This window comes from Bufo bufo, chromosome 4 (genome assembly GCF_905171765.1).
Source record: "Bufo bufo chromosome 4, aBufBuf1.1, whole genome shotgun sequence".
In the NCBI taxonomy this organism is placed as follows: Eukaryota; Metazoa; Chordata; class Amphibia; order Anura; family Bufonidae; genus Bufo; species Bufo bufo.
Window position 1 is genome coordinate 66,157,945 of NC_053392.1, and position 27,217 is coordinate 66,185,161.

The following is a 27,217-nucleotide window of genomic DNA, read 5'->3' on the forward strand; positions in this document are numbered from 1 at the left end:
TACGGAATCTCACTCTAAGCGTGGTCACTGTATAGATTTGGAATCAATCCAGAATTTGGTATAATGTTCAACTCTTAAAGGGGTTGGCCTCTACAACACTTACCTGGGTCCCTGATGGTCTTCTCTTCCTGGTCCTAGGTCAACAGGATATAGCAAGAGATGACTGCTCAGCCAATCAGCCGGTGACTGACTAAGTAGGCATCTCCAGACACTTCCTGTGTGTCGACCAGGAAGTGGAGATCAGCAGAGACCTACAGTAGTAAGCAACAGAAAATCATTGGTGTGGGATCGAAGAGGTGAGGTAATACTTCTTGTTTTTCTTGATTTAACCCATTCTTCCCCTTATATTAAGACCATTTATCCTGCTGGACAACCCATTTAAAATCCACAGGCATAGGAGAAGCAAGACAAGGATGCTCACGTGTTTCGAAAGCCTCCCATGTTATTAATGGATTAATACACATTCGAAACGTGTAAGCATTAATTTCCTGATGCTTCACCTATGCCTGAGGAGTTCAAAAACTGAAGAGTAAAGCTTGGATAACTTTCTTTAGATTCCAGTTTCTAAAGAAACTATGCTAGTTTTGCTATGGTTCCCACTCTGGTAAACTACAGTGGTGCTTCTTGTTAGGAACCATGATGCCACCACTGACAGCGCAGCATTACATTTAGTTGCATTGTTGTAAGACTATTTTGTTTCCGGTATTATCTTATCTTCTGCTGATATATACTGAGAAGTAAGAAGCCATATTTGTATGTCTCATGGATTGCGGCTGGGAGGACTGAAACGTAGGCAGAGTCACCAATGTGGTATCAAAATGACCGAAGCATAAATGAACAAGCTCCATCAATAAATCACTTGGATTGCATGGATACGAGTGTCTTCCTAATCTATTACTAGGGGAGAAACCATGTAATGCAGGACTTTAAAAATATAAAACATTGAGGGCCAACTGCTGCAACCCTGCTTCACCATATGCTTTAACGTTTTTTCTGCCAGTCAGGTATTGTCTAGATGATAACTGCATGTGTTGCGCTATAGGCCTGGGAGGCTGGAGGTCATGGCTCATGACCCTTCTATAGGGGGATCTAGCACTAGTGAATGCTAAGTACACAAGTGAATGGCTACAACAGCTCCTGTATGAAATTCCCCATAATTACAGCAAATCTTTAGTATTGATCAACAAAGATTTCACACTGCCCGGGTGAGAGCACAGAGCACATGCTCATCATTAGCCTGCAAGCTCTCGAGTGCTACACATCCAGCAAAATATTGCAGTTCGATGATTAGAAGGATTTACCTGCGACTCGCAGCAGATGAGCCAGTGCCAGCAATTTCGCTGACTGCTTGTAGCTGGTTGGGGACTGAGAAATACACTTCTTGATGAGGCTGAGGCGGTTGGAGCACAGGCGCACTGTGAGGACAAAGAACAGAAGATGTTACACACAGTCCTTCCAAGGATTAATTACTGATCACAGACTTCAATCAAGTGCAGGAAGAAACTGTGGCGTTAAAGCACAATAAGAGAAATAATAAGTCCAAGAAGTGAGTGAAGACGCGTGTACAGTAGAGTATAAGAGGTACCGTTACAGGAACCCATCATGAGGATATAGGCCCCTTACACTGCACGAACCTGCTACCTGGAGCAGAGTTCCTCAACTCCGGTCCTCAGGGCCCACCTGCTGGTCATGTTTTCAAGATTTCCTTGGTATTAAGCAGGTGATATAATTAGTGTCAGCGCATCAGGGCTTACCACAGGTATTCATTCTGTGGGATATTCTCAAATCATGACCGGTAGGTGGGCCCTGATGACTGGAGTTGAGGAACACTGATCTAGAGGAAGGCAAAAAAAACAAGAGGTAGAAGCCAAATTTACTCATCTTAGAGGGAAAAAAAATTCCTGGCTAAAAATCTGGCAATCTGAATAACACCCAGGATCAACAGCCTGTCTTCAGTGATCTAATAACTAAACCTTGTAATATTATTACACGACCGAAATACATCCAGGCCCCTCTTGAACTCTTTTAGTGAATTCACCATCACCACTATCTCAGACAGAGAGTTCCATAGTCTCACTGCTCTTACAGTAAAGAACCCTCTTCTACGTTGGTGTAGAAACCTTCTTTCCTCTAGAAGTAGATGATGTCCCCTCATCTTTTTCTGATGTAACAATCCTATTTTGATAATCTTTGTGGGTTGCTGTAGTCTACTCCTTCCATTTATGACTCTGGTTGCCAGCCTTTGAACCCACTCAAGCTCTTTTATGTCTTTCTTGCACACAATATTCCATGTGTGGTCTGACTAATGATGGAGTTCATGAGGACACATGAAGTACACAGAAGACAGACAGGACAGACTGTGGAAATGTGGGGCCGTGGGAATGGAGACTGCACACAATGGCTGCTGCTCCTTGGCCTCACCCCCATCTCCTCGTTATACTTCAAGTCTCCTCATGAACTCCATCCCTACTGAGATTCTGCTGAAGATCTTATCAGCTGTATTCAGGATCATAATCCCTGACAAGTAGAGCAGAGAGGAGGATGGGGCAGCTCTTTAGCTCAGTGTTGTGAAGTAACTTGTCCTCCTGTGTGACTAGGACAGGTTTTGTGTTCACTAATAGGACGGCGGCCATTTTATTTCTCCTGATGACTGCTCCCCAGACAAGCCATTATAACTAATGAAAGGTATTTGGGAATATATTTATAATGAAGTCATATTTAAGTAAGTATTTCTTCATTCCTGGAGAATACCTTAAAGTTCTTATAAGGCAATCTCCATGTTCACATATGCTATTAATTTTTGCATTTGTTTTTTCCACCTTGTGTCCATTTGGGTCCAGGTCTAAATCTAATCTAATGCTTCCTCCTCCACTGACAATGCATGATGCTCCCACACAGTGCTCATCTCACTAGCACCCATTCCACCCTCACAGGCTCTTGACAAGTCTAGGTCTTTGCAGCTGGAAAAGGCCTCACAAAATAGAAGAAAAGAAAAGAAGCAGCACTGCTGTATATAGAGCACGGTCAACCATCATAAGCCAAGCTCCCTAGACAGCTCTTAAGACAGGGGGTCAGCTCTCGTGACTCAGAACATTGCCAGCCGCAAAGGGTGATGAGTAAACATTTCAATCAATACGTCGGGCGGGAGAGCTGCCAACTGTGTGAGATTTCAGCCGCCCTGGACAGGATCACACGCGCGCTCACCTGACTGCGGCTTAGTTTTTTTCTTTCATCAGCTGCCCGAAGAGCCGGTTGGCTGGCGGTAATTCCAGCACACGTTGAGCTGCCGGGGCTATCGCTCGTCAGATTCTCAAACAATCAGAATCACAAAGTAGAAGTGTAGACATTTATCACAATTGGAAAACATGGAGCAGAGGAGCAGATGTTCTAGACAGACAATAATGGAGAGAGGGGGATACAGATGCTTAACACAGAGCTGTGCGCTCAGAGAAGGAGATAATGAAAGCTACATTAAGCGCTGGAGTGTGCGCGGCCCTAATAAGTCATCAGTATGCAAAACTGCAGAGATCTGGAGAAGAACAAAAGGCGGCAAGGAAGTTACCCGAGGTAACCAAGTTATAACAGAGCAACTTTCCGCCGGTTATTATTTCTCAATATACTCCGGTGTCTGCTCCCCAGAAGCGCTCATTTTTCTTGCACGCAGATTAAGAGAGCAGTCCCGGAAATAAAGCATATTTATTTGGCTATTTTCTAGCACACGTTTATAGCGTCTGTTATAAGGTGGTACATTGCTGCCCATAAAGCTTTGCTCAGGCTGCTGGATGGAGGAATAAAAACGTCTGCATATGCTTAATGGTCATTTCAAATGGGCGGAAATATTTTAGAAAAACGAGCAGGGATCTGCGTGCAGGAGAACACTCGGCGGTACATTTGCATTCACTGTAATGGACTGCACGAAGTACATTTCTGATGAGATGATCACGTGGAAATACTTGTGCTTTATACTGACGAGTGGAGCAATACGGTGATCTAGAGAAATAAAAGGCGGCCACCGGCCCAGTCACAGCTTTCTTGATCAGCAGCGCGTGCTAAAGGGTGTCAGTAGTTTTGACCATGCAAAAACCACATAACATCTGTAGGGGTTGTCCGGCCTGGCAGCTGACAACCCCTGCCCCGTGAACAGCTTCAACTCTACATCATTGCAGAAGCATTTAAGTCCCTGTGAATGCTGAGTCCTATGGCTGGCGGCAGAAGTCACCGAATGAAAACGCTTCCTGGTCCTGGGGCACCAGAAGCAGCCAGGAACAGGTGTGTAGGGCTTTTTTCTGCTAAGGGGAACAGGGGTGGACCCCAAGGTTGGACAAGGAATTATACCTGGTGTAACACTGAATTTCCACTGTATTTTTTTTTAGTTCCAGTGTGGTTTTAATGCTGCTGCTTTGCAGAATTTTTACCATGTGACTAGCGGTTCTGGTACTAAGACTATAAGGGAAAAGCGCTCGTTCGGTAGTGTGGCTAGTGCTCCTATGAACGTCTACTCCAGATCATTGGCGGCTGGTTAGCTGCATATACATGCAGCAATGATCTGAGCTGGATGGGGTTGAACAATCATTACTATGATCGCTGGGTCCTATACAGGCACTGGAGTGTTGGCAGCACATTCCTGTTTATGAAGGGCAATGCGCTGCCAATGAATCAGGATTATAGGTGCCACGTGCAAGATTTACCGGCACCTTTACACCGGCCGTTATCACAAGCATTTGTATGAAAGCTCATCTCCAATAATTATCCCGATCCTCGGCCCATGTAAAAGGTCTTATATCACCATAAGAACCTATCCACTATCTCCAGGACAGGGGATAAGTATCCGATGGCAGGAGGTCTGACTGCTGGGACCCTTACCAATCACAAGAATGCAGAACAGATCAGCGGCTATGCATGCGCGCTGCCATTCCATTCTAATTTATGAAAGTAGTGGCGATAGCCAAGTGTCGTACTCTGCTTCTGTTGGATGGCGTGATGGCGCGCAATCGTTCATTCTGGGGACTCCGACACCTCTTTCTTTCGGTGATTCGACCCCCTCCGATCAGATATGTATCCCTTCTTAGGGTGGGACAACCCTTTCAGGACTACTGTGTTAATAATAGACTGTAATGTTTTAGAACTAACAAGTATTTTGTATGAACGGTATCGCTAGCTTCAGCAAGCGTTTCAGTCTGACTGCAGTGCGGTTTCTTGATAAGCGGGTACGATGAGCTGTACGATGTACACCAATCCATTGGGTTTATATCTGCCGATGTTCTTCTCTATGGCTGTCACTTGACAATAAAGTGTTAGTGCAGGAAGGAGTACAACTCCCAGCAGCCTTCTCACAATACAACCACCACTCTCTATTTTTGGACTTTGCGGCTACAACCGTCTTTTTATAAAATGCTATGCAATTTACCGAGCAAGTCACACACCAATCAGCCTGTAAATGCAGTAGTGTCATTCTGCTACCGAGCGCTCTCCAAGGTACCGGAGCCCTTTCGCAGCGAGGCCATTAGTAACATACGCACTACTACCTTGTGGGCAATTTAGCTTTATTTCACAGAGAGCTTTATTTCTCGATACAAAACCCCTAATGGGAACAGTAACCGCCTCGCACAACCACAGTAGGGACTGCAGTAATGGATCTGCTACATAATCCCGAGGACTCAGAGGCTCCTCTTAAAAGTTTTGTTTCTGAAAGGAGCTTTTTGACTACAATGAATACAGCAGGCAAAAAAAAGCCATGTCTTTATATTCAAGACACAAGTTCTGAGAAATGCTTTACCTCCGGAGTCTGCTGCCGTAGGGAAATGTGCCTGCCTAATACATAAAAAGCTCCGTCTGGAAGGTGCACTTAGTAGGGTATAAAGTACAGCAACGATAGAAAGATATATATCAGGAAGACACTACACATTTACAGAGAAAGATGACGGGGGAAACGGTGATATAAGGATAAAAGGTAGAAAACAAGTGCAAATGGTGAAGAAGAACTTCACTGTGAGTAGGGTTTTGCAAAAGTCCAAAAAGATAGATACAATTCCTTGAAAAAGTATTCATACCCCTTGAACTTTTCCACATTTTTTCACGTTACACCCACAAACAAATGTAGTTTATTGAGATTTTATGTGATAGACCAGCACAAAGTAGCATGTGTGAAGTGAAAAGAAAATGATACATGGTGTTCAGCTGAACCCCGACATATCCCCTTCTTCACCCAGGCAGCCCCTCTGAGATGCTCTCCCATGCAAGGGCTTTTTCATTAGATCCGGTGACGTACCGTGTCTCTGTAAAATGGCTAGGGTAGCGCTAAAGCCCGTCTATTAGTGCCGGTTACGTCACCGGGAAGACTGCTAGGTGGAAGCCTCTGTCTAGCAGTGTAAATTTTAAAAGAAAGAAGCCCCTGCCCCGCACGATACAGCGCAGGGGCCAGGGAGAGCAGAGCAGCATGAAATGGGTCAGCTCTGAACCGGGACAACCCCTTTAATAAAAAAAAAATCTCGAAAGTGTGGTGTGTAGTTGTATTCAGCCCCCATGAGTCAATACTTTGTAGGACCACCTTTCGCTGCAATTACAGCTGCAAGTCTTTCGGGGTTTGCACTTACTGCCAGCTTTGCACATCTAGAGGCTGACATTTTGCCCATTCTTATTTGAAAAATAGCTCAAGCTCAGTCAGATTGGATGGAGCGCGTCTGTGAACACCAATTTCCAAGTCTTGCCACAGATTCTGAATGGGATTTAGATATGGACTTGGCTGAGCCATTCTAACACATGAATATGCTTTGATCTAAACCTGCCCCAGTCTTAAGTCTTTTGCAGCCTCTACCAGGTTTTCCTCCAGGATTGCCCTGTGTAGCTCCTTCCATCTTCCCATCCACTGTGACTAGTCCCTGCTGAAGAAAAGCATCTCCACAGCATGGTGCTGCCACCACCATGTTTCACGTTGGGGATGGTATGTTCAGGGTGACGTGCAGTGTTAGTTTTCGGACCCACATAGCGTTTTGCATTAAGGCTAAAATGGCCTGTAGCAAACTGCAAACGAGGCTTCATATGGCCGCTCCCACCTGAGCTGTGGATCTCCACAGCTCCTCCAGAGTGACCATGGGCCTTTTGGCTAATTCTCTAATTAGTGCTCTCCTTGCCTGGGCTGTCAGTTTAAATGGACGACCATGTCTTGGTAGGATTGCAGTTTTGCCATATTGAACAGTGCTATGTGAGCACTGGGATTGGGACTGAGATTGGGATTTTTTTTTTATTTTTATTAAACCTAACCCTACTTTACACTGTTCCTTGTGCTGTTTGATCTCTAATGTTCTCTAACAAACGTCTGAGGCCTTCACAGAACAGCTGTAGTTATACTGAGAAGAAATTATACACAAGTGACTCTATTTACTAAGGTAACTTTTGAAGGCAATTGGTCAAACTGGATTTTATTTAAGGGTATCAGAATACAAGGGGATGAATACAAATGCACCCCACATTTTACAGATTTTTGAAAACCATTTTATTTTCAATTCACACATATTTGCTAATTTGTGTTGGTCACATAAAATCCCAATAGATTACATTTAAGTCTGTGGGTGTAACGTGAAAAAAAATGTTGAAAAGTTCAAGGGGAATGAAAACTTTTTCAAGGCACTGTAGATAGATAGATATGAGATAGATAATAGATCGTCAGAGGTTCTGCTCAGAGTCCATTGCAAATTCCTTCCTATATGACCGAACATCTAGTGCTGCAGCTAGACGAAACTCAAAAGGTCAAATTATAGATCAATGGGGTCTGTCCGCAGCGGGCAGAATCTGTCACATGACGGATTCACCAAGGAATTATTGCTTTCCTTGGTGTAAATAGTCTTAAAGGTGACACTATAATAGTAAAAATTAATGAGGGCAACATGCTGGCACTACCAATGTCAGAAATATGGCGGCACTATTAATCAGGGCACTTTGCTGGCACTGTATTAATGGAAGCACAATGATAGTGTTACTAATGGGGGCAAAGAGGGTCTATTCCTTGCATACTTTACTAGTTTTTCTCCATAGTCTACCTCCCATGTTATAAGAAATGCCCATACTCATATGAATGTTTAGTAAAACTGCCAATGGGGCCGAGCTGTGGCTAGGCCTTGTGACCGATGAATTTGGCCTCACTAGAACACCACGGCCTCTTCAACCAGCTAATCGGCGGGGGTGGCGGGAGTTGCCCACCCAACAATCAGATATTGATGATCTATGCCGTGGATAGGTCATCAATATTTCACTCTTGGAAAAACCCTTTAAGACAATGACACAGAAGGTCACCATGTAAAATCCTCTTTAGAGACTCTTTTTTTCCTTTGGCCAACCAAGTCCTATTTATCCTGGCCAGCATCGCCTGAAGTCTCCATGAGTTTCCGTTGATTCCCTCTATGGCCATCCATTGTTGCAGCCTGCCTTTAGCTTGTATTAAGTTACGATTGTAATAAAAAAAAGGGACAGAACAGCGAGACTGGGAATAAGGAACACCAGAACATTAAGAGAAACAGAAATGTTGCATAAAGGAGAGGTGCGGTGCGTGCTGACATTTTCACATGGCCGTTAAACAGATGAAAGGAGTCAATCCGAGACCATCTCCGAAATCTCGCTAGACGGTGACCTTTCCAGAAGTAGCTGTGAATGTGGGTGAGCACAGAGCATTAAATGATCTGCATTAGGTAGATAATATAAGGCGCTTCTAAGACGATTGCTCTTCGCTTGGGACCTGCGGCAGGCGGTAGTGATGACAGTAAAGGAGAGTTAAAAAGCAGAATAATCTTATAAATTCTCAATGATGTCAAAGAGTGCGATCAAGACTATCCTCAGTAATGCGTCTGTCCACCCAGGAGGCCTATATCTGTGGTGGAACGGCAGATTCTTAACCTGTCTAAGATTACCATCTCACTAATAAAGGAGTTTGTTGCATTATTAGGATGTCATAGATGGGGTTCCTCAATCTATGGTTAAAGAATGTTACCATATACTGCAAAATTGTTAATTAGCCGAGATCCCCTAACTAGACATTGGAGTCTCTCTTCGATGGGAGTACCCACCAGAGGGATTATTTTGAGAGTCCTCCCTCTAGATGCCCACTATTAATAGTATGATAAAACTGTACTATATTCAGATGGGGGTTACAGGTTGTTGGACCTAACAAACCTGGTTATGGGAGGAGCACCATTCTTAAAGGGCACCTATCATTTTAATAAATCCCACCAATTACAAAAAAAAAGAGAGGGAGCAGAACTGCTCTACCAACATCTCTGGCCCTTTGAGTTTTGAATCTCAAAAGGTGTTAGAATTCATAGAAAGTCACTCAGGGAGCCGAATACAAATAAAAGAGCACAGAGCGCTTCCATTTCCTCAAGTTAGCAATCAGTAGGGGTCTAAGCCCCTGGACTCCCATCAATCAAAATCTCTGTCACAAGTTGTTGTTTTTTTGTTTGTTTTTTAAATTATAGGATCCTTCAAGTCATATCCTAGGTCTACTGACAAAATTGATGGGGACATCTGAATAGACCACAAAATCTATTGTTTCTATATGTAAATCACTATAGGACTTGCCTGTTCAGATTTGTGTTTCTAAACAGGGACCACCAACAGGTTAGTAACGATGACCAACTAGGAAGGGAACAGCTTTGGTTAGTGATTATGAATTTTCCCATGAAAAATATTCTACAGTTTTTAAACCACCTGGATCTGAATACTTTTGTAACTACATGTAATTAAAAATTTAGCCACTGAGTTATTCAATAAAATGTAACCATATAGCCCCACCTGTTGTTTGTTCTTTATTTCTTTGTTCAGCTCACTGAGATGGCAGCACATGCTCAGTTTCATCCTTCAATTGCCTCCTGAGCTGTGATAGAGAGAGCATGGCCACGCCTCCTGAGCTGTGATAGGGAGAGCATGGGCACGCCTCCTGAGCTGTGATAGGGAGAGCATGGGCACGCCTCCTGAGCTGTGATAGGGAGAGCATGGCCTCGCCTCCTGAGCTGTGATAGGGAGAGCATGGGCACGCCTCCTGAGCTGCTGCAGAAAAGACACTCCCCTTGAGCTTTCAGCTTGATATAAATCTAGCAGAGCAATGATTGGGGAGATCTCTGGATCCATGTGAGGTACAGGGCTGGTTCTAGCTTTGTTAGAAAGAGACTTGTACAATATAATGTCTGATTTTCATTTTTTACATTAATCTTGGGATAACCCCTTTAATATGGATTAAATAACCTATGTAACATTAACAATATTCCCAAAACATTATTGGGGGTAATGTGAGGATTGGACGTGAGCGCCTACTGCCATCATGAATAGTTTGGAGACACAGAGGACCACCACCATGTGTCAGCGTGTGGGACACTATTAACTACCATGGCTGTTTCCGTCTGGCATTAATGGAGGTAACATTGATCAGCCTTCATTATGTCCAGGATACTGTGGAACCAGTCCTAATGCCTTTTTTGAATCATGTTACAATATCGCAACAAGATAACACTCATCCACAGAATACCCGCGCTACACAAGGTGCTCTTCAGGGTAACCAGCACTTCCCCTGACCAGTCCAATCCCCAGATCTGTCCTGCATCAAGAATGTCTGGGACTGGATGGCTTGATGGATCTTCCATGCCCAGCAGCCAACAACCATCTTGATTGAACTTCAGGTCGGGACTGAAAGAGCTTGGAATGACCTACCATAGGAGGATATCCAGCATCTGTATGACTGTGATCATGCCAGAGTGGCAGCCTGTGTCACAACAAAGAGAGATGAAACCCAGTATTAATGTGACCCTGCCTCAACATACACCCTACTGCAGAACCCAAAAAATAGGATGTGTGATCATTGACCAAGCACCACCAGCAGTTTATACTTTGTCAATCTCAGCTCAATCCCTAAGTTTTCCAGGTGTTTTTTATTTTTATTTTCAAGTAGTGTATTACAGTAGGAATAACATAGAAAGAATAAAATTCTGTAAATATGCTAAAGGACTTTTATTTCATATATGATACAAGCATTTACAAATAAGACATGCACATATAGCTATCAGCACAAATCCTGCAGTGTGAGTGCTATAAACCCGCAGCGTGGGCTTTAACCATACAAAGTGGCAAAATTCCTGTCACCTTAGGATAAAGGGACCTCATCCAGATAAGGGAACGTTTGAATATGATGATATAATCTATATATGATGTCATTTAGAGTTTACACAGGACTACAGGTAAACCTCTGACTTATCAGGCAGTACAACAGCGATAAATGACAGATTCACTGCTACACCTGTATATACACACACAATCATAAAGTATACAGTACAGACCAAAAGTTTGGACACACCTTCTCATTCAAAGAGTTTTCTTTATTTTCATGACTATGAAGGCATCAAAACTATGAATTAACACATGTGGAATTATATACATAACAAACAAGTGTGAAACAACTGAAAATATGTCATATTCTAGGTTCTTCAAAGTAGCCACCTTTTGCTTTGATTACTGCTTTGCACACTCTTGGCATTCTCTTGATGAGCTTCAAGAGGTAGTCCCCTGAAATGGTTTTCACTTCACAGGTGTGCCCTGTCAGGTTTAATAAGTGGGATTTCTTGCCTTATACACTGCTCAAAAAAATAAAGGGAACACTTAAATAACACAATGTAACTCCAAGTCAATCACACTTCTGTGAAATCAAACTGTCCACTTAGGAAGCAACACTGAGTGACAATCAATTTCACATGCTGTTGTGCAAATGGGATAGACAACAGGTGGAAATTATAGGCAATTAGCAAGACACCCCCAATAAAGGAGTGGTTCGGCAGGTGGTGACCACAGATCACTTCTCAGTTCCTATGCTTCCTGGCTGATGTTTTGGTCACTTTTGAATGCTGCCGGTGCTTTCACTCTAGTGGTAGCATGAGACGGAGTCTACAACCCACACAAGTGGCTCAGGTAGTGCAGCTTATCCAGGATGGCACATCAATGTGAGCTGTGGCAAGAAGGTTTGCTGTGTCTGTCAGCGTAGTGTCCAGAGCATGGAGGCGCTACCAGGAGACAGGCCAGTACATCAGGAGATGTGGAGGAGGCCGTAGGAGGGCAACAACCCAGCAGCAGGACCGCTACCTCCGCCTTTGTGCAAGGAGGAACAGGAGGAGCACTGCCAGAGCCCTGCAAAATGACCTCCAGCAGCCCACAAATGTGCATGTGTCTGCTCAAACGGTCAGAAACAGACTCCATGAGGGTGATATGAGGGCCCGACGTCCACAGGTGGGGGTTGTGCTTACAGCCCAACACCGTGCAGGACGTTTGGCATTTGCCAGAGAACACCAAGATTGGCAAATTCGCCACTGGCGCCCTGTGCTCTTCACAGATGAAAGCAGGTTCACACTGAGCACATGTGACAGACGTGACAGAGTCTGGAGACGCCGTGGAGAACGTTCTGCTGCCTGCAACATCCTCCAGCATGACCGGTTTGGCATTGGGTCAGTAATGGTGTGGGGTGGCATTTCTTTGGAGGGCCGCACAACCCTCCATGTGCTCGCCAGAGGTAGCCTGACTGCCATTAGGTACCGAGATGAGATCCTCAGACCCCTTGTGAGACCATATGCTGGTGCGGTTGGCCCTGGGTTCCTCCTAATGCAAGACAATGCTAGACCTCATGTGGCTGGAGTGTGTCAGCAGTTCCTGCAAGACGAAGGCATTGATGCTATGGACTGGCCCGCCCGTTCCCCAGACCTGAATCCAATTGAGCACATCTGGGACATCATGTCTCGCTCTATCCACCAACGTCACGTTGCACCACAGACTGTCCAGGAGTTGGCAGATGCTTTAGTCCAGGTCTGGGAGGAGATCCCTCAGGAGACAGTCTGCACAGGCGTTGTAGGGAGGTCATACAGGCACGTGGAGGCCACACACACTACTGAGCCTCATTTTGACTTGTTTTAAGGACATTACATCAAAGTTGGATCAGCCTGTAGTGTGCTTTTCCACTTTAATTTTGAGTGTGACTCCAAATCCAGACCTCCATGGGTTGAAAAATTTGATTTCCATTTTTTTATTTTTGTGTGATTTTGTTGTCAGCACATTCAACTATGTAAAGAACAAAGTATTTCAGAAGAATATTTAATTAATTCAGATCTAGGATGTGTTATTTTTGTGTTCCCTTTATTTTTTTGAACAGTGTAAGGCTACTTTCACACTAGCGTTCAGAGCGGGTCTGTCTGGTATCTGCACAGACGGATCCGCTCCTATGATGCAAACGCTTAGATCCGATCATGATAATGCAAACGGATCCGTTTTGACTTTACATTGAAAGTCAATGGGGGACGGATCCATTTGAAGATTGAGCCATATTGTGTCATCTTCAAACGGATCCGTCCCCATTGACTTACATTGTAAGTCTGGACGGATCCGTTTACCTCCGCACGACCAGGCGGACACCCGAACGCTGCAAGCAGCGTTCAGGTGTCCGCCTGCTGAGCGGAGCGGAGGACAAACGGTGCCAGACTGATGCATTCTGAGCGGATCCGCCTCCACTCAGAATGCATTAGGACTGGACGGATCCGTTCGGGGCCGCTTGTGAGAGCCTTCAAACGGAGCTCACAAACGGAGCCCCGAACGCTAGTGTGAAAGTAGCCTAAATGGGGTTGGGACCATCAGTTGCGTTGAGGAGAAGTCAGGTGGATACACAGCTGATAGTCCTACTGAATAGACTGTTAGAATTTGTATTATGGCAAGAAAAAAGCAGCTAAGTAAAGAAAAACGAGTGGCCATCATTACTTTAAGAAATGAAGGTCAGTCAGTCAGCCGAAAAATTGGGAAAACTTTGAAAGTAAGGGCTATTTGACCATGAAGGAGAGTGATGGGGTGCTGCACCAGATGACCTGGCCTCCACAGTCACCGGACCTGAACCCAATCGAGATGGTTTGGGGTGAGCTGGACTGCAAAGTGAAGGCAAAAGGGCCAACAAGTGCTAAGCATCCCTGGGAACTCCTTCAAGACTGTTGGAAGACCATTTAAGGGGACTACCTCTTGAAGCTCATCAAGAGGATGCCAAGAGTGTGCAAAGCAGTAATCAAAGCAAAAGGTGGCTACTTTGAAGAACCTAGAATATGACATATTTTCAGTTGTTTCACACTTGTTTGTTATGTATATAATTCCACATGTGTTAATTCATAGTTTTGATGCCTTCATAGTCATGAAAATAAAGAAAACTCTTAGAATGAGAAGGTGTGTCCAAACTTTTGGTCTGTACTGTATATATATATATATATATATAAAGAATAAATGAGGTTGCAGCACAACTTACCTCGGAAACAAAAATAATTCTGTACTGTTGTCTGACATTTTTAAATTTTTGTTCATATTTTATAACAACTGTGTGGTTCATCCGTTATTCCTCTTGGAAATTTGGTTAAACTGACAAGTGTCAGTTTTTTGCCATCAAGAAGATACATTTTTTCGGGCTACACATATGCTTTGCCAAGCAACAGCACCTGTAAAACAGGTCATGCCCCCTCTAATGTTAGGACACTGGAGCCATGTCTGATGAAGTAGACCCGGCACCGCACACAGATAGGGGCTGCAGAAGTGTTGGGAGCACCCGGATGATTTACCAACCAAACCTCTTTTTAAGGACGCTCTAGGAGAGGCTATCACATTTTCTTGTAAGGCCAGTTTTACAAGAAGATGTGAGGTCTGTGAAATATAGTCTGTGTGACATACGAATTTCCCAGACTCACTGCGTCATAGGGATCTATCATGCTATGAGTTCCAGCACAAAACTGGCCTAAGGGAAGAGAGGCAAGAGAAACTAATAATACATAACATGACCCTATCAGAGTCATTCTAATACTTTAAAAAGTTGCTGTATTTTCACACAATTTTGTTTAATAGAGAAAGAAGTAACTAGCAACATTTCTAAATCACTTCATTTAAACAACATATCTGCATCCACCTGGAAAAAAGGTGTAAAGTCATGGCCACTAGGGGTCTCATTTCCACCTAAATTGCAATCCATCCCTAATAACAGAGACTCGGAACACAGCTGAGAGGAAGTGGGGGCGTCCCAGGGCTAGCTGAGATCCTGAGCATGATAAAACAACTGCTTCTACACAACTTCTGAAGATGACAGGAGCCTCCTCTAAGTGTGATTTCCCCCTTCGTGTCTGTTTTGTGAGCTCCAGAGCTGAAAGCAAGTATAGTAGCAAGTAAGGGAAAGGATGTCACAGCAGTACAGTGCTGGCAGAAGGGAGACACCCTTCCTTTGCTTCTGAGTGAAATGCATCTAGTTGTGCAACTGAAATAGGGAATAATATAGCTGGAAAAAAACTAGGAAAGCCCAAACACAACTGTTCCTTCACATTTATGATTCTACAAAAAAGCACAGCCATTATGTAAAAAAAAAAATAAACATTTTTCTAAACTCAGGAACGCTTTAACCCCTTAAGGACACATGACGTACCGGTACGGCATGTTTCCCGAGTCCTTAAGGACACATGACGTACCGGTACGTCATGGCTTTAAATCGTGATGCCGGCGCCGCGGGGGTTAATCGGAACGGGATGCCGGCTGAAATCATTCAGCCGGCATCCTGTAACAATGCAGGGGGGGGGGGGGGTCATTTGACCCCCCAGCATCGACGATCGCAGAAAACCGCAGGTCAATTCAGACCTGCGGTTTTCTGCGTTTCCGGTCCATTCGGGTGTCCTGTGACCCGATGAACCGGAAAAAGACTGCGATCGGTGGCGTAATTATACACCACCAATCGCAGTCCGAGGATTTGGAGAGGCGGTGCTGGCCCTGGTGCTGAACACTGCTGTGCAGGGTGCTGATTGGTGCAGGGGAGAGAGGCGCGAGATTCAAACTTCCTGCGCTCCTCTCTCCCCTCCTCTTCCTGTCCAGCACCCTGACCGTGCAGCATCGTCCAGCACCAGCTCCTGTGTCCCCCTAATCGGCATCCATCACCCTCCTGCACCCATCGCCACCCAGGTAGGTTAGGGTCAGTGAGGGAGAGGCACCTTTAGGCAGGGATAGAAGGGAAAAGTTAAAAAAAAAAAAAGCACATTTATTCCAAACTTTTTTGTTTCAGCTTTCAGACCCCAGACCCCCTGCCACTTGCCGCCCCCCCCCCCCCCCCCCCCCCCACCGCTGATCAACAAGTTTGAACTTTTTTTTTTTTTCTAAACACTTGCCCATTTTTTTGCCTGGACTTTTTAGTACGTGAACACCCGTGCCCCCACACACACGCACATAGAATAAAGGTTTACACGCACGCACATACACACGCACACACACACACACACACCCATGGCCCGCCGGATGTTCTCGGTGGAGGAGGCATACGCCCAGATTGCCTCCGACTCCGAGAGCCCCAGTGAGGATGAGGATGACCCCACGTTCCTTTTGTCATCCGCATCCTCCTCATCATCATCGGATGACGATGAGCCACCAAGGCGGCGGAGACGCCGCCAGGCGGAGCCAGGGGCCCCACATGCTAGGGATCCTGTGGCCCACCCTAGTACGAGCTGCCCTGGGGTTCGTACTGGTTTCCCGGCCCACCAAATAAGCCCACCGGAGCCCCCTGCCGATGAACTTAGCTGGTGTCCCCCAGTGGACTTTGAGCCCGAGATTCCGGATTTTGCTGGCAATCCAGGAATCCAGATTCCCACAGTGGGGTTTACTGAAATTGACTTTTTTAGTTTTTTTTTCAGTAACCCACTGGTGAATCTGATGGTGGAGCAGACGAATCTGTACGCCCAACAGTTCGTCGCTCAAAACCCGGGCTCATTTTTGGCTAGACCCGGTGGCTGGACGCCGGTCAGTGCAGCCGAGATGAGGACATTTTGGGGCCTCGTGCTGCATATGGGTCTAGTGCAAAAACCCAGTGTCAGGCAATACTGGAGTGGGGACATACTCTACCAGACCCCACTGTACAGTATGGTCATGACACGCTCCCGGTTTGAGGCCATCCGGAAATGTCTGCATTATTCCGATAATGCAGCATGTCCCCCTCGAAGTGATCCTGCCTATGACCGGCTGTATAAGATACGGCCGGTCATCGATCACTTTGGGGCCACATTTCAGCAGGCCTACGTACCTGGAAGGGAGGTCGCGGTTGATGAGTCTCTCGTTGCGTTCAAGGGGAGACTCAGTTTCCACCAATACATTCCCACAAAGCGGGCGAGGTATGGCGTGAAGCTATACAAAATTTGTGAGAGTACCTCAGGGTACACTTACAAATTTCGTGTGTACGAGGGGCGAGATTCCCGGATTCAACCCCCAGAATGTCCCCCCACTCTGGGTGTTACCGGGAAACTCGTGTGGGACCTTATGTACCCACTGCTGGATAAGGGTTACCACTTGTACGTGGACAACTTTTATACCAGCATTCCCTTGTTCAGGTCCCTTGCCGCCAGATCCACGTTCGCTTGTGGGACCGTGCGGAAAAATCAACGCGGCCTCCCTGCCCACCCCCTCCAGGTACCTATCCCCAGGGGTGAGACCCGTGCCCTTACCAGTGGAAGCCTGTTGCTGGTCAGGTATAAGGACAAGAGGGATGTCCTTATGCTGTCCACAATCCACGGTAACAGCACCACCCCCGTCTCTGTGCGAGGTACCGCGGCAACGGTCCTCAAGCCCAATTGTATCGTCGACTACAATCGGTATATGGGAGGAGTTGATATCTCTGATCAAGTCCTCAAGCCATATAATGCCATGCGCAAAACCCGGGCATGGTACAAAAAAGTTGCGGTCTACTTGGTACAGGTTGCCATGTACAACTCTTTTGTACTATCCCGAAGCGCTGGCAGCACAGGGACATTCCTCCAATTCTATGAGGCAGTCCTCAAGGCCCTGATCTTTTCGGACCGGGAAAGAGCAGGCCGGAGTACCTCGGGAACTGGAGGCGCCCGGATCGTCCCTGGCCAACACTTTCCAGGTGTGGTCCCCCATACTGGAAAGAAGGGACGAACCCAAAAAAGATGCAGAGTGTGTCACAAGAGGGGGATACGGAAGGACACCACCACTCAATGTGAAACTTGCCCCGATCATCCGGGCCTCTGCGTTATCGATTGCTTCAGGGAGTATCACACTTCCATGGAGTACTAAATTTTTATAATCTCCAACAGTCCCCTAGAGAACATAAAAAACTATGTCTCTCAGACTTTGGAGACACAGAAACAATTTTTTCCCCCCCAAAAAATATTAGTTTTAGTGCAGGCATCCTCAAACTGCGGCCCTCCAGATGTTGTAAAACTATAACTCCCAGCATACCCCGACAACCTACAGCCATTAGCAGGGCATGGTGGGAATTGTAGTTTTACAACATCTGGAGGGCCGCAGTTTTAGGATGCCTGCTTAGTGTCTCCAAAGTCTGAGAGCCATACATATTGGGCATCGTCGCGTGCGTAAAAGTCGTCGCTATAAAAATAACATTTGACTAAACCCCTCGGATGAACAGCGTTTAAAATATAAAATAAAAACGGTGCCAAAACACCCATTTTTCCATTTGAATCCTTTTTTTCCAGTAATAAAGCAAGGGTTAACAGCCAAAAAAACTCAATATTTATGGCCCTGATTCTGTAGTTTGCAGAAACACCCCATATGTGGTCGTAAATGGCTATATAGCCGCACGGCAGGGCATAGAACGAAGGGAACTCCATATGGTTTCTGGAAGGCAGATTTTGATGGCCAGTTTTTTTTTTTTACACCATGTCCCATTAGAAGTCCCCCTGATGTAGCCTAGACTAGAAACTCCAAAAAAGTGACCCCATCTAAGAAACTACACCCCTCAAGGTATTCAAAAGTTACTTTACAAACTTTGTTAACCCTTTAGGTGTTCCACAAAACTAAATAGCAAATGTAGAAAAATTTTAGAATTTTATTTTTTTGTTACCTTGCCTCAAAAAAGTGTAATATAGAGCAACCAAAAATCATATTTACCCCTAAAATAGTCCCAAAACAACAACCACCTTATCCCATAGTTTCCTAGATGGGGTCACTTTTATGGAGTTTCTACTCTAGGGGTGCATCAGGGGGCTTGAAAGGGTACATGGTGTAAATAAACCAGTCCGGCAAAATCTGCCTTCCAAAAACCGTATGGCGTTCCCCTTCTTCTATGTCCTGCTGTTTAGCCAAATAGTAGTTTACGACCACATTTGGGGTGTTTCTGCAAACTACAGAATCAGGGCAACCCATTTTGAGTTTTGTTTGGCTGTTAACCCATTTCTTTCAGTAATAAAGTAAGGGTTAAAATGGAAAATTTTCCAAAAAATAGAAATTTCTAAATTGTTTCTCCATCTGCCATTAACTCTAAAGGGTTAACAACGTTTGTAAACCCAGTTTTGAATACCTTGAGGGGTGTACTTTCTTAGATGGAGTCACTTTTTTGAAATTTCTATTCTAGGGGTGCAACAGGGGGCTTCAAATGGGACATGGTATAAACAAAACCAGTCCTGCCAAATCTGCCTTCCAAAACCCATATGGTGTTCCCCTCCTTCTATGTGCTACCGTTCGGCCAAACAGTAGTTTACGACCACATATGGGGTGTTTTTGCAAACTACAGAATCAGGGCAACCCATTTTGAGTGTTGTTTGGCAGTTAACCCTTGTTTTACTCCTGGAAAAAATTGATTATATTGGAAAATTTTCCAAAAAATAGAAATTTCTAAATTGTTTCTCCATCTGCCATTAACTCTTGTGGAAGACCTAAAGGGTTAATAAAGTTTGAAAAAACTGTTTTGAATACCTTGAGGGGTGTAGTTTCTAGAATGGGGTCATTTTTGGGAGGTTTCTATTATCTAAGCCTCACAATATGACTTCAAACCTGAACTGGTCCATAAAAAGTGGGATTTTGAAGATTTCTGAAAAATTTCTAAATTTGCTTCTAAACTTCTAAGCCTTGTAACATCCCTAAAAAATAAAATATCATTCCCAAAATGCTACAAACATGAAGTAGACATATGGGGAATGTAAAGTCATCACAATTTTTAGGGGTATTACTATGTATTACAGAAGTAGAGAAACTGAAACTTTGAAATTTGCTAATTTTTCAAAATTTTGGGTAAAAATTTCATTTTTTTATGCAAAAAAATTAACTTTTTTGACCCAATTTTAGCAGTGTCATGAAGTACAATATGTGACGAAAAAACAATCTCAGAACGGCCTGGGTAAGTCAAAGCGTTTTAAAGTTATGAGCACTTAAAGTGACACTGGTCAGATTTGCAAAAAATGGCCTGGTCCTTAAGGTGAAAATGAGCCCGGTCCTTAAGGGGTTAAAGTCTATTGGAGGAAAAGCTAAAACTAAATACATAAATAAAAAAAATAATAAATAAATGGTATGGCCCTAAGATGATGAGCTGTGCCAGTAAAATGACCAGGTACAGCATCTGTCTATGGAATTTCCTTCAGCCAGGCTAATCATTTCTTAACGTCTAGCCCACTATACACACATCCACTCTCCGGCTATCTTTGCTTCCGGCTTCTACTATGAAGCTTATTAATAGAGAGAAGTGGTGATGTCTTCATGTCACAAGATACACGTTTCATGTGAAAACTTCTTACAGAAGTTACCTCTGGGCTAAGTGCAGATCATACAGTCATGGAGGAGAATTACTGGAAAGTAATAAAACACACAGCGCCCAGTACAGAAAGCTAAAAGAGAATTCACTTCCCGCACTGTATAGCAGTGGAAAACGTGTCTACTACTGATGACTTATACTCAGGATATAGGCCAGGATAGGCTTATACTCAGAAAATATATCTGACACCCCAATACCCCTCTTATCAATTGTGTCAGAGTAGGTCTGGCACTGGAAGTCAGTAACCACCAGGTCCACACAGCTTTGTCCATTGTGTAGTGGAAGGAGCTGGTTACTTAAACACTAATCTCATTGAAGTGAATGGGCACTATGGGCAGAGCTGTGTTGATCGGCTACCGACTTCCAGTACCTGACCTACTCTGAAACATTTGACTGGCAGAGGTGCAAGATATCACACCCATGATCAGACATTGATGACCGATCCCAAGGCTAGGCCATCAACAGTAAGGGAAGGGACAACCTCTTTTACTGTGGATCTGTCAATTTAGGGTCCCATTTGTGTTGTCAAAAAATGGCCACCAGCTTTTTAGACTATCCGTCAGTAGTCTGAGACGCTCCCTCTTCCCTCCCTGTTCCTTGATGGATAAGTACTGATGATTTCAGCATGTTATAATCATTTTTCCCTGCCGTATCCTGTCCGCATTGCCATTTGGGCTCCGTCAGAAGCTGCTGCTCTGCTTCCTCCTGAGCTTCTGAACCAGCCCCGGAACCAATGAACCCAAAGAATTCATCCATCCAGCAGCAGAAGGGGAAGTATCTTAGACTGGTCATGTAAACAAAACAGCGGCCATTTTGTGACAACACAGATGAAACCCTAAAATGGTGGCTTCAAGGGGAGCCAAAAAAAGAACACCAAGTAATTAAATTCATTTATACCCTACTCTCCTTCACATAGGGAAATGTGTCCCTGGAGAGTCCCATACATGCCATAGACTTCAGTGGATAGAACCATGCAGACAAACCCTTGAGCACCATGCCAAGTTTGGCAATGGGTACTGAAAGCATTTTTAATATTGTCTCTTTTTTGTCTATAGGCTGAGGCATTGTGATTGAAAATTCCTTTAGGTGTCAGTCATTTTTGTAGTGATTTGTAGCAATTTCTGATTGATGGGGGTTCCCTGAGGTCAGATTATTGCAGGCTCCTAAAACAGCAGAGGTGGCTCAGCATGCAAAAGCACTCTATGGGTGACAGGTAAACAAGCCAGCGTGTAATCATGCACCCCTTATAGATTCTATGGGCGACAAACCTGCATGTAATCATGTATGGTGATCTAGTCATCAGGAATGGGGATGTCTATTTTTGCGACTAGTGGGATAGACCTCCACCGATGTGGATCTAATATGAACAGTGTGATCGAAAAGGCCCTTTACAAGAAAACCATCATGCAATGGGGGAGGGGGGAGCAGTTCTGTGAGAAGGGCACTTATATATGTCCACCAGCAGAAGGACCCGGCTTTGCACGGGTATATTTCATCTATTTCATTTAATGTTTGTGTCCCCCAAAACAGTGACCTCTACAGCACCCCACCCCTTTAACAGTGAACTCCACAGTCCCCCACCCCTTAACACTGACCCCCCCCCCCACAGTGCCTCGCCACTTTTAAATGGGAACTCCACAGCAGCCTATCTCCTTAACCTTAGCAGCAGCCTGCCCCTTTAACCGTGAGTTTCACAGCACCTCACTCCTTTGACAGTGACCTCCTCAGGGGCCCGCCCCCATAACAGTGACCTCCACAGTACCCTGCTGCCTTAACAGTGACCTCCAGAGCAGTTGCCCCTTTAATAGTGGCCCCTGCCACCTTAACAGTGACCTCCACAGTGTCCTCCCCTTTAACGGTGACCTCCACAGCGGCCTACCCCTTTAATGATAGGGCTACACGACGACATGTGTCACGCAACATTTTGCAACTGTCGTGTTGCAGCATGTCACATGTCGCAGTGCGACACCATAGCCTATCATTATAAAAAATGTTGCGCGATACATGTAGCAGTGTAGTTGTGCCCTATGTGTCGTGCGACTTATTGTCGTCATGTAGCCCTAGCCTAAAGCTGACCTACAGCAGTGAATAAAAATGGTTGGGTTGTTATGGAAACCTGGAGTAAAACCGTGTGTATGTGGAGACTAAGGGCCTGCGAGCTTCTATTGGCTGATAAGGGACATGTGGCCGTGCGTATGGCAGTTGGGATATGAAGAGAAAGACTTGCAGGCTTGTATTGGCTAATGCAGGTCATTTTTTGGGAATATCTCAGGAACGGTACGTCCTAGAGAGCCGAGACCCCCACAAGATTTCTTTCCAAGTAGCAAGGGATGTGTATACCAAGTTTAGTAGAAATCGATGGTTTCGTTTTTGAGTGATCGCGGAACATACATATACACACACATATATATATACACACATACATACATACACACATATATACGTCCTTTATATATATATATATATATATATATATAGATATAGAAAGATATTAGAGTTCTCAAGTTGTTAATCAGAGCAGAAGGTTTGAGACAAAAACATTTTACGTTCAAAAAAATTATCAAAAATTTTGATGCAAGCAGTAGCAACGCAGCAAAAAATGCATTTCTACATTAGTCCTTTACCTTGCAGAGGCAAAATTTTCACCCCAAACTCCTCCAGGTAGCCCAGAGATCGGATCAGGTCTAGCTCCTCCTGAATGGAATCGGGACAGTCAGTAATCAGGTGCAGGCAGCTCCTGTAAGAACAAATACAAGAAGTGACTCACACGTTTGTGATCTAAGATTAAACAAGAACATTGAAGACATCTGGCTACGCTAAGACATCATATTTAGTGATGAGCAAAGCGAGGTTAGGATACTGTACGGAGATCCGTCTCCGTACAGTATTAGAATGTATGGGCTCCGATGAGCCAAAGTTAGTTACTCACGAAGTTGTGCGTGACTTCGTTGGATAACTTTGGTAGTTGATTTTTAAAGTGGAAAACCACTTTAAAACCGAACCGAAGGCCATACATTCTAATACGGCACAGATACGGATCTCCATACAGTATTGATCCGAAGTTATAAATGAAGCGACTTCAGATGTAGCATCCGAAGCTCGCTTCGCTCATCACTGATCATGTTACATTACATACATCACATTGCTAATCTTGTACTGATCTTGAGTTACAGCCTGTACAATAATCCAGAACTGCATTCCCAATTCTGCAGGCTTCAGAGCTGAAATCTTTAAGCATTTGCATTTGCATTTTGCATTCTGGGAAGTGTAACCTGCATGCGCCTTTTTCCTATAGTGTGCAAGCACAACAGAGGAATGACAAAACACACAGTCATAAGAATAGATGCTCCAGAATATTTATTACGTGGGAAATGCAAATACAGTATTTTTGGACAATAAGACGCACTGAGGATTTGGAGGAGGAAAATAAGAAAAAAATATTTTTTATCAGACCACAATCAGCCTCAGATCGGACCCCCAACAGCCTCAGATCAGACCACCATCACACCTCAGATCAGACGTTAAAAAAAATAAAAAAAATAAACTTACTTTGCTTGCTCCAGACGGCGTTGCCATTCACTCACCGTTCCCTGGTCTTCTTCCAGCCCGGGCTGCACTCTGACCTGACGCCGCACAGTGCGCACCTATGTGCAATACGTCCTGGCAATGTACACTGTCAGGACACAGTGCAGAGCGAGTCAGCGTTTCCCTCACTGCTCCCCGAGCCTCCAGTATACTGATGACCACTTCCATAATGGAAGCAGTCATTAGCTTTCAGACTATAAGATGAACTTCCACTTTTCACTCATTTTTTGGGGGAATAAAGTGTGTCTTATAGTCTGAAAAATGTGGTAGTTACTAAAACAGACATATCAGGAGAGGTGACAGGGGCAAATACAGGGAGTGCAGAATTATTAGGCAAATGAGTATTTTGACCACATCATCCTCTTTATGCATGTTGTCTTACTCCAAGCTGTATAGGCTCGAAAGCCTACTACCAATTAAGCATATTAGGTGATGTGCATCTCTGTAATGAGAAGGGGTGTGGTCTAATGACATCAACACCCTACATTAGGTGTGCATAATTATTAGGCAACTTCCTTTCCTTTGGCAAAATGGGTCAAAAGAAGGACTTGACAGGCTCAGAAAAGTCAAAAATAGTGAGATCTTGCAGAGGGATGCAGCACTCTTAAAATTGCAAAGCTTCTGAAGCGTGATCATCGAACAATCAAGCGTTTCATTCAAAATAGTCAACAGGGTCGCAAGAAGCGTGTGGAAAAACCAAGGCGCAAAATAACTGCCCATGAACTGAGAAAAGTCAAGCGTGCAGCTGCCAAGATGCCACTTGCCACCAGTTTGGCCATATTTCAGAGCTGCAACATCACTGGAGTGCCCAAAAGCACAAGGTGTGCAATACTCAGAGACATGGCCAAGGTAGGAAAGGCTGAAAGACGACCACCCCTGAACAAGACACACAAGCTGAAACGTCAAGACTGGGCCAAGAAATATCTCAAGACTGATTTTTCTAAGGTTTTATGGACTGATGAAATGAGAGTGAGTCTTGATGGGCCAGATGGATGGGCCCGTGGCTGGATTGGTAAAGGGCAGAGAGCTCCAGTCCGACTCAGACGCCAGCAAGGTGGAGGTGGAGTACTGGTTTGCGCTGGTATCATCAAAGATGAGCTTGTGGGGCCTTTTCGGGTTGAGGATGGAGTCAAGCTCAACTCCCAGTCCTACTGCCAGTTTCTGGAAGACACCTTCTTCAAGCAGTGGTACAGGAAGAAGTCTGCATCCTTCAAGAAAAACATGATTTTCATGCAGGACAATGCTCCATCACACGCGTCCAAGTACTCCACAGCGTGGCTGGCAAGAAAGGGTATAAAAGAAGAAAATCTAATGACATGGCCTCCTTGTTCACCTGATCTGAACCCCATTGAGAACCTGTGGTCCATCATCAAATGTGAGATTTACAAGTAGGGAAAACAGTACACCTCTCTGAACAGTGTCTGGGAGGCTGTGGTTGCTGCTGCACGCAATCTTGATGGTGAACAGATCAAAACACTGACAGAATCCATGGATGGCAGGATTTTGAGTGTCCTTGCAAAGAAAGGTGGCTATATTGGTCACTGATTTGTTTTTGTTTTGTTTTTGAATGTCAGAAATGTATATTTGTGAATGTTGAGATGTTATATTGGTTTCACTGGTAAAAATAAATAATTGAAATGGGTATATATTTGTTTTTTGTTAAGTTGCCTAATAATTATGCACAGTAATAGTCACCTGCACTCACAGATATCCCCCTAAAATAGCTAAAACTAAAAACAAACTAAAAACTACTTCCAAAAATATTCAGCTTTGATATTAATGAGTTTTTTGGGTTCATTGAGAACATGGTTGTTGTTCAATAATAAAATTAATCCTCAAAAATAGAAATTGCCTAATAATTCTGCACTCCCTGTATTTGTGCAGATCTGTACCAGAAGTCTGAATGGGGAGTATTTATCAAAAATGCTGCAAACAAAAAAAGTGAAGCAGCTGCTCACAGCAACAAATCAGATCCCTGCTCTCTTTATTCAGAGGCCCTAAGGAAAATCAAAGCAGAGACATCTTAGGCTGGATCACTTTTGAGTTGACACTTTTTATAGAATAGTGCTGATTTTGAGCTAAAAATCATTTTTTTTCAATTGGTCTTTATTAAAGATGTTGATCCCTTTTCTCTGTACAAGCTTGAGATTCTCTAGTGGTGACTACTCTGTTCCGTTAGGTAGCTCAGCAGAAGGCTTCTTATCTCTAATCTCTGACCTTAAAAAACACTCATTATAGCTCAGTTCTTATTTTACTGACTTAAAGGTGTTTATGACCTCTTATTAAATTAGAGATCGTGTTTATTAGATGAACTGCACAAAATGAAAGTAAAAAGTACGATTCACACAGCTTGACTAACAGATAATTCTTTATGACATAACGGCTGAATATTTTTAATAAAGACCAAGATTCTTAGCCCAATGTGAGTAAAATGCAATCATAAAAAAGAAATGCCCCTGAAGGTGTATATATCCTTTAAGGGTAGTTTCACTTTTGCAGCAGAGGATTCCGGTAGGCAGTTACGTAGCCGGAATTGCCTGTCGGATTCGGCAATCCGGACGCAAACTGATGCATTTGTGAGATGGATGCGGATCCGTCTCACAAATGCATTACAATACCAGATCCGTCTTTCCGGTTGTCAGCCAAAAAAACGGATCTGGTATTTATTTTTTTCTCATTTTTAAAGTTCTGCACAACCGGATCCGTTTTGCCGGAACACTTGGCATTAATACATTCCGGCAAGTGTTCAGGATTTTTGGCCGGAGAGAAAACTGCAGCAGGCTGCGGTATTTCCTCCTGCCAAAAAACGTAAGAGGGACTGAACAGATGCATCCTGAACGGAATTCTCTCCATTCAGAATGCATTAGGATAAATTTGATCCGTTTTTTTCCGGTATTGAGTCCCGAGGACGGAACTCAATACCGGAAAACTTTAACGCAAGTGTGAAAGTACCCTAAACGTGGAACATGTTAAACTCCATCTAGGAACACCTCAAAACACCCGCTTTAATGCACCTTAGCACAATACGTTGCAGCCATGGGCGGACTGGCCATAAACTCTACAGGA

At 44.3% G+C, this 27,217-nt stretch overlaps 1 protein-coding gene across 1 annotated transcript in view; it reads right to left on the reverse strand.

Annotated features, from left to right (window-relative positions):
* The window catches only part of NBAS (NBAS subunit of NRZ tethering complex), a 708,772-nt gene that overhangs the window by 396,096 nt on the left and 285,459 nt on the right, over nt 1-27,217 (reverse strand). The window contains exons 31-32 of the mRNA XM_040427340.1: nt 23,191-23,303; nt 1,302-1,415 (exon numbers count right to left, since the gene is read on the reverse strand). Of these exons, the coding sequence (XP_040283274.1) occupies nt 1,302-1,415; nt 23,191-23,303 (227 nt within the window). The remainder of the gene's footprint in view (nt 1-1,301; nt 1,416-23,190; nt 23,304-27,217) is intronic.